The sequence below is a fragment of the Arachis hypogaea genome, chromosome 17, assembly GCF_003086295.3.
Source record: "Arachis hypogaea cultivar Tifrunner chromosome 17, arahy.Tifrunner.gnm2.J5K5, whole genome shotgun sequence".
NCBI lineage: Eukaryota > Viridiplantae > Streptophyta > Magnoliopsida > Fabales > Fabaceae > Arachis > Arachis hypogaea.
In genome coordinates, this window is record NC_092052.1 from 5,844,833 (window position 1) to 5,852,228 (window position 7,396).

At 33.9% G+C, this 7,396-nt stretch overlaps 1 protein-coding gene across 1 annotated transcript; it reads left to right on the plus strand.

Moving 5' to 3' along the window:
* Window positions 1–3,748: 3,748 nt before the first annotated feature.
* On the plus strand, window positions 3,749–6,932 carry LOC112764719 (uncharacterized). The gene is made up of 10 exons (XM_025810476.3): window positions 3,749–3,940; window positions 4,789–4,846; window positions 4,981–5,167; window positions 5,312–5,428; window positions 5,566–5,619; window positions 5,733–5,823; window positions 5,925–6,150; window positions 6,233–6,326; window positions 6,403–6,438; window positions 6,543–6,932. Exons 1-10 carry the CDS (start codon window positions 3,749–3,751, stop codon window positions 6,640–6,642), a joined length of 1,155 nt encoding a protein of 384 aa, XP_025666261.2. The 3' UTR covers window positions 6,643–6,932.
* Window positions 6,933–7,396: the final 464 nt, after the last annotated feature.

The window sequence follows — 7,396 nt, forward strand, 5'->3', positions numbered from 1 at the left end:
ATCCTGGTGTGGCTGTAACGCACAATCCATACGGATACTCTTCCGACACCCTTGAACCGAAGCACAAGCAGTCACCAGGAAATGTGGAATGGTAAGTATTGTATTCCATTCATTACGATTAATCACACGAAACCTTACCAGTTACCAATTACGAACGTGAGTGTGATTCAGAAGAGAGACGAGAGGATATTTCGGTTGAGTAAGAACAAGGCTTCTTCGAAATCTGCAGCTGATACAAGATTTGAGTTCTGATTCTCTCATTTTAAGGCTCTTCAGGTAATTTAATTTAATTTTTATTTTTCCCTTATTCTTCCATTTACGTTGATAAATGCTAATGCAATAGTATTTTGGAAATGGATGATAATTAATTAAGGTGAACTAAAGTGAAGTTGTTCTGTTTAGCTATAATATAGAATCCTTGAGACTTGAATGTTTTATCAAATGCAAGGGTGTTCTAAGAGGCAGCGCAGAGGTGGCAGTGAAGCGAATATCACAAGAGAATGACGGCGTGAGAGAGTTCCTAGCAGAAATTTCAAGCCTTGGAAGATTGAAGCAGAGAAACTTGGTTGCTCTGAGAGGATGGTGCAAGAAAGACATGGGAAATTTCTTGTTAGTTTATGAATACATGGATAAAAGAGTGTTTTGTGATGAGAGCATGATGCTGAACTGTGAAGAGAGAATAAGAATCATCAAAGGTGTGGCCTTTGCTGTGTTGTATTTGCATGAAGGTTGGGAAGAACAAGTTCTGCATAGGGACATCAAAGCCAGCAATGTGTTACTTGATAAGGATATGAATGGAAAGCTTGGAGACTTTGGATTAGCAAGAATGAATAGCCATGGCCAAGTTGCTAGCACAACAAAGTTGGTTGGAACAGTTGGTTACATGGCTCCAGAAGTGATCAAGACCGGACAAGCCTCGACTCGCACGGATGTGTACATGTTTGGAATCTTGATTTTAGAGGTCATGTGTGGAAGGAGGCCTATGGATGAAGGTAAGCCACCTCTTGTGGAGTTTGTGTGGGGACTAATGGTTAAAGGGGAACTAATGAATGCACTTGATGAGAGGTTAAGTGCTAAAGGAGACTTCAATCTGCAACAAGTTGAGAAGGTTCTTCAGTTGGGATTGTTGTGTGCATACCCTGAACCAAAATCAAGACCAAACATGAGACAAGTTGTGAGTATTTTAGAAGGGAACAATGAGGGAGGAGAAGAATCAGAGAATGAGAATGCGGATACTTGTTTGCTTCTAAAGTTGAAATCTGGGGATATTTTTTCTGAGTATTCTAATTATTTTAGCTATTCAACACACCCAACATTTGAAGATATTCGCCAGTCTAATACTTCTTCAATGTCTCTTACTTGGTCTAAATCTGTAGTTGAGGGTAGATGAATCTTTTCCCATCAATGCAATTATGGAGATGATGTGTTTAGGTGATGAATTTTTTGATCCATTTTATCACATTATATGATTGATGTAAATAATGTATCAGAGCATAAATGAATTGATGAACATATGATTGTGATCTAGTAATTCTTTTTAAACTCCTTGATTATATTATTGAGGACATTTTCATAGAAGAAATCCGGCTGTCAATTTTTTTCATATTACATGATGAGGAATGTTTAGCCTTTCTTTGGTTAACGTAAAGAAGCAAAAATAGAACAATGTTTTATTTATTTATTTATTTATTTATTTTTATGCTGTCTTAAGATTGCTGTTAGGTGAAAATTTTTGCTTAGTCTGCACCTAATAAGCTAAAGAAAAGAAAGATACACATTACATAACCAAGAAAAAGAAAACGTGATCATTCATCATTCATTCAACTTGAGATTTGTCAACAAACTACTCATATATAAACCTTAGACAAGTATTATATCAATTTCTAGTTTTTCTATGGTCTTCATTGTATTTTGTTTTCTCTTGAATGACAATACGTATATGAATTAGTTTTTTTTTTTTAAAAAAAGTCTTATTATCTAGTCCATGTCAAATGGTTTAAATATCAGAAGGCCACATTCCATAATATTGAATGACTACAGTGACATGTTAAAAGTAAGCAAAGATGATTTATCTTTAAGTTCTAAAGTAGTTGTAATCAAGAAAAAAGATGTTTAAATCACCAAAATTATACTCTTTTTATCCAAATTTTGCTGCTAAAAAAGTTGTATGTTGATTTTAGAATTGTTTTCAATAGTAATTCAGTGTGCGGAGAAACAAAGGAAATAGATGGTTCTGTTAATAATAACAAATGCTGATTCTCTTGTTTGTAGGTACCCAAGGGATGGGAAGCTCTTTGTTTCTGTTGTTTCGGTAGAAAGTGGTAAAGCTATTGCAAAGTCAAGCAAGGTGCTGTTGCAAAATGGGAGTTGTCAGTGGTCAGATAAACACATTGAAATTATAAACACATAATAAAGTCATAAAAAAGTTAATTACAATTAAAGACTTTGTTGGCATTATCCATTGAAGCTGTACTCTCTGATTTTTTACAATGAAGCAAAGCTACAGATTTGTACTTGATTGATTCTCCTATACATATCTCTAAATGTATTTACACAGCATGACTCAAAACCACGACGAACAAAGCCTCCTTCTAAGCAATGGGTTTGTCAAAAAGCTTAACATCCATGTTCACATTCTAATACTTCTTTCCTCCTATTTGCTATCATAAACCAGGTTCATGAGCCCAAAAAGCATCTGAATCCGGACAAAAGAGAGAAAAATCTTGGATTTCTCTATTTGCTATGTGCCAATTGACAAAGCGAGCTTGTATCGACTTGAACAAAAAAAGGATGACCGGAAAAAGACAGCATTTATCATCTTCCCTGCAAGATCATATCCAAACTTGAAAACAAGGACCAACATAAAATATACAAGAAGCAAAGCAGAAAGCCCATCTAAATACAGTTTCTCAAAGGAATAAATAAATGGAGTTATTAAAATTTTTCTTTTTTCATCACAAAGACAGTGCTTTATCTGTGATAACTCAACTCCAGGAACAAAAAATTATGAGGGGCATCCAGCAGTTATTGGCAAGTGGTGGGCTACTGGAAAGAAATAGATAGAAGCTACAAACCCAAATTACCTAAAGTGGATGGGACCTTGGAAATTTGGCATCTCAAGTATTGCTCTATGTTAAAATGTCTATAGTGGACAAATGAAGATGGCACCAATTTACTCAGACCATACTTACATCAGTACTGTCATAAGCTTACATCTTAGGATTATGCTTTATCTATTAGAAAATGTTATTCATTCGAACCTATATAAATTTTGAAATACCATCCTTCTTTTCCAGAACAAAAAATAAAGCATACTCAAAGTTGTTGGCTATTTTTATTTTTTTTAGTAGATAACATTCTCTCGGTGAAGGTTCTTTACTTGTAGAAAACAACAAATTAAATGCACACAAATTGAGGATTCACCCAAAATTCAAGAATTATGAACATAGAAATCCTATAGGTGTTGACAAAACAAAACAAAATCAGTAACAAGTAATCCCTAATCACACTAAACCTGAAATCAATAAAGCTAAACAAAAATTTCAGTAATGATTTGATTTCTATTTTTAGCAACAGCAAGAAAATTTCAACAAAAGTTTCAGGAATTAAAAAAAGAGCAACAACACAAAATCAATTATTTGATTTTCCATTAACCCAGTCACAGTTTCACATTCAAAAATCAACAACAAGGCATAAAAGGAAGAGAAGAACCGAAGTGAAGGCAGTGCCGCTAACCTTCGACGACGACATGGACGGCGCCCGGCGAGACGACAGCGAGTGGCAACACAGCGGCGAGCTGCTCCAAGTTCGAGAGAATCCAGGGAGGACGGGGACAGGGGGAAGGAGGACGCCGAACTACGAGAGAGGAAGCAGAGGCGCCGACAGCACGGACGGCGGCGGCACCGCGGCAGAACAGTTGCAGGGAGAACTTAGGGTTTTGGTAGGGTGAGTTTGGAAGGTGCTATGGGTTCAGACTTCAGGTGATAGTGATATATGATTCACGTATTGGGGAAATGGGTGGGTGCTAGGGGAAATGGGCGGGTGTTACTTGTTAGGGGGAAGGGGTGGGTTTGGAAAGTGGACCAGACTATTTTTCAAGTCGGTTTTTTATTGAATCGGTTAGACCGGTCGGTCTGGCCAGATTTTAGAATATTAAAATTGGTTTTAATTTGGTTAATTAAAAAATTTAAAAAAAAAACCGATTTATTAAAAACGTCCAATAATACAACGACACGTAGGCGTCCTTATAAAAAGACATTTTCTGTAACTTTATAGGAGCATCCCCCAATTCATAAAGTTTATTGGGTTAAGTCAAACTCAGAATAACAAGAAGTTTAATTCTATTTTTTAAGTATAGTAAAAAATACAAATTTAATATTAATTTTTAAAATTATTATTAGGCCTATATTTTAGTTTGTTTTTTTATTAGGATTTGTTAGAATATTTGATTTAGTTTTTATTTGTTTAATAATTTTTTTAGAAATTTTAAATTTAAATCAAATCTAATTTAATCTAATAAAATCATACTCTTATTTAAATTAGTTATCATATCTTTAGAATTTTAATTTAAATCCAATTTGATATAATTTAATAAAATCAAATTTATTTTAAATTAATTATTTTATCTTTAAAGATTTAAATTTAGTTAATTTATTAGAGATCTATTTAAACAATTTTTATGAGACAATTTAAAGAATTTTTGATGAATAAAATTTTCAATTACTTTATGCATCTTTTATTATATTACACAAAGAAAATTAAAAAATCCAACTTAAAGTAATTTTGCAGAGTGATTTCTTCAACTTCTGCCTTGTGAACTACGTTGTCGAAAACAAATTCTTTAAAGGTATTCTTTATTCTCGTAGTATTCTTTCTTATTCTTCTCCTTTCCACCCTTCCGGTCTTTTTGCTGGGAGTCTAATGCAAGGTCTTTATTAAACCCATTGAATTCTTATCATTCATTCTGCTTATTGTATTCAGAAGCTGTAGAAGAAGTGAAATTCAACAGCAGCATGAAAGAAGCAGCAGCAATACCATATAATCTCAGATGTCACGGTCGTGTAGTCGGCGAGCGCTATTTGAGGCCCAGACATGTCCAGCTTGATCATAGCTCCAACAAACCACTCTCAGTCAATCATAACTCCAAGAAACGTCGGTCCAGACGCAGGTCATTCTTGTTACTTTTTATGAGCTTCATGATTTTTTTTACATACTTATTGTTCACCTAATAAGAATACGCAGCAAATTATCAATATATTGATTTCTTTTTAATATTCTTTTTCTCGCAAATCAATTTTGTTTGAAATCAAAGACAAAAGCCTTGTGATCCCCCTTTACCTGAATGTGATAAAGACGAAGAGCCCTCTTTACCTGAAGGTGGTAAAGACGAAAACCCCCCTTTACCTGAAGGTGGTAACGATGAAAAAAAGTAAGTCAGCATGATTTTATTCATTTAACTTTTTTCGATTATAGTTTATGGCATTACATTATTACATTATTATTATTATTATTATTATTGCTTAAATTTCCTTGTTCTTACTAATCAAATTCTTTGTGACATCAAAGGGAAAGGAACATGTTTGTTAAAGGCGCTAAGAGAGGCACTGAACCTGTAGAAGAGTGGGTACTATTGACTCTTTTTCCCCAATTATGATTTGTAACCAATATATCAATTTGTTAATAATACTTCCATTTGTTTTTTTTTTCCCTTTTTTTTTTGGGCATTCTTCCAGATATCTCAGGCAAATGAGCAGGTACTTTATGGAGACTATGTTTCCGTATCCATTAGCTGCAATGAAACACTACAACTCTGGATTAAAAGAGGTAAATTAACTTGTTAGTCCTAGTCTATTGATTTCTTTTTATTATAGTACCTTTATTAAACAATAAAAAGAATAATTCTTCCCTGTTATTTTTTTTTTCAGGAAGAGCAATACGAGGTTATTGATTATCGTGATAAGCTGTGCCGTTATTTCGGAAAACTTGGCTATATACGCCTAATGCACTTTATAGCTGAGCCTAAATATACTAAAAACATGCCCAATGCATCAGAGGATACCGCTAAGCACTTTTATGCCCGGATGCATCAAATGCCTAATCGTGAAACTCATGTGGATTACTGTAAACTGTATGAAGGACCCCCACAACCTGGTATCATTACTCAAATTTATCTTTCGTGCTTTCTAATTTTTTGGCCCCGCTTAATATGCACCTTGTTCGGAATGTGTTGTAGGTCTCCATTTTAGCCAAGAAGTCATTCCCTTGTGCTGTGAAACTTGTGGTCTTAAGGATTTGAAAGCCCTTGAGTCAAAATCAATGGAATTGAGGTTTATTCTCTCTTTAGTGATAGTGATTTATATTTATAAGAGTTTATATTGACTTGTTTTTATTTTGGAATTGAAGTGCTGAAGGTGAAGGAAGAAAGGAGGAGTATTGGAAGTAAGAGTCAGTGTTTCTCTTTTTATAATATGTTTATCTCCTGCATATGGATTATGATTTTTAATTGAAAATTATTTCTATTTGTTTTTGTATGCTTTCTGCAGCGGTTATCACACCTCCACTCCTCCAAAAATTATGGTGGCACGCAGAAGAAACCCAGAGGTCTTAGCAGAACAGGTCGCCAGGAGAAAGAGAAAACGTTGAATGGATCTTAAAAGAATTGAACTAATGTGGAGTCTGTACTCGTCTGTATGACTGTTCCTTTGGCAAGATTTCCTTGTAAAGAATACTTTCTAACTTGAATACAGAAATGCTAGCTTAGGTTTTCTAGACTAAGTTTGTGTTTATATTTAGGCTAATTGTGATAGTAGTTAGCTACAAGAGCAGATTTTGTTTTTTTGGTCACCGCTTCAGAAAGCTTGTTTGTTATATACAAATTTAAATTATCTTGTTTGTTATTGTTGCACTGGTATATAACATAGTATATTGATCCAGTTCTTGTGTTGAATCTTGAATGTGCATTATTCAGTCACATTATGAATGTTGCTCTTCAAATTGAAAGTTGGTGGGATTTTGCTAAGTTATTTTACCCGATAAAAATTTAAAATTTAGTTGATATAAGGGATTAGATATTTTCATCTAATAATCTAAAACTAAATCTAAATCACAATCAAATTAAGCGTAATTTACGTAATTAAAACATTTGGAGAAAAAACTTACTCGATTACAACTTTTCGAAACACTAGACGCAATTACAATTACAAATTTTACAAAGCCGAATAAAAAATAAATTTTTTTTAGAGTAAAGTATCGTTTTTGTCCCTAACGTTTTGGATAAGTCAAAGTTGTCCCTAATTGAATCGTCCTATTTAAGTCCCCAATGTTTCAAAATTGATTCAATGTTGTTCTGCCGTTAGGAATTTGTTAATAGAATTGACGGCGGGACAAAATTGAGACG

Bases quoted from the DNA above. Each gene is read 5' to 3' on its own strand.
- LOC112764719 (XM_025810476.3), top strand. From the start codon at position 3,749: ATGGACGGCGCCCGGCGAGACGACAGCGAGTGGCAACACAGCGGCGAG. The intron at 4,847-4,980 runs GTATTCTTTATT...TATTGTATTCAG, and splicing joins CGAAAACAAATTCTTTAAAG to AAGCTGTAGAAGAAGTGAAA. The intron at 5,168-5,311 runs GTCATTCTTGTT...TTGAAATCAAAG, and splicing joins AAACGTCGGTCCAGACGCAG to ACAAAAGCCTTGTGATCCCC.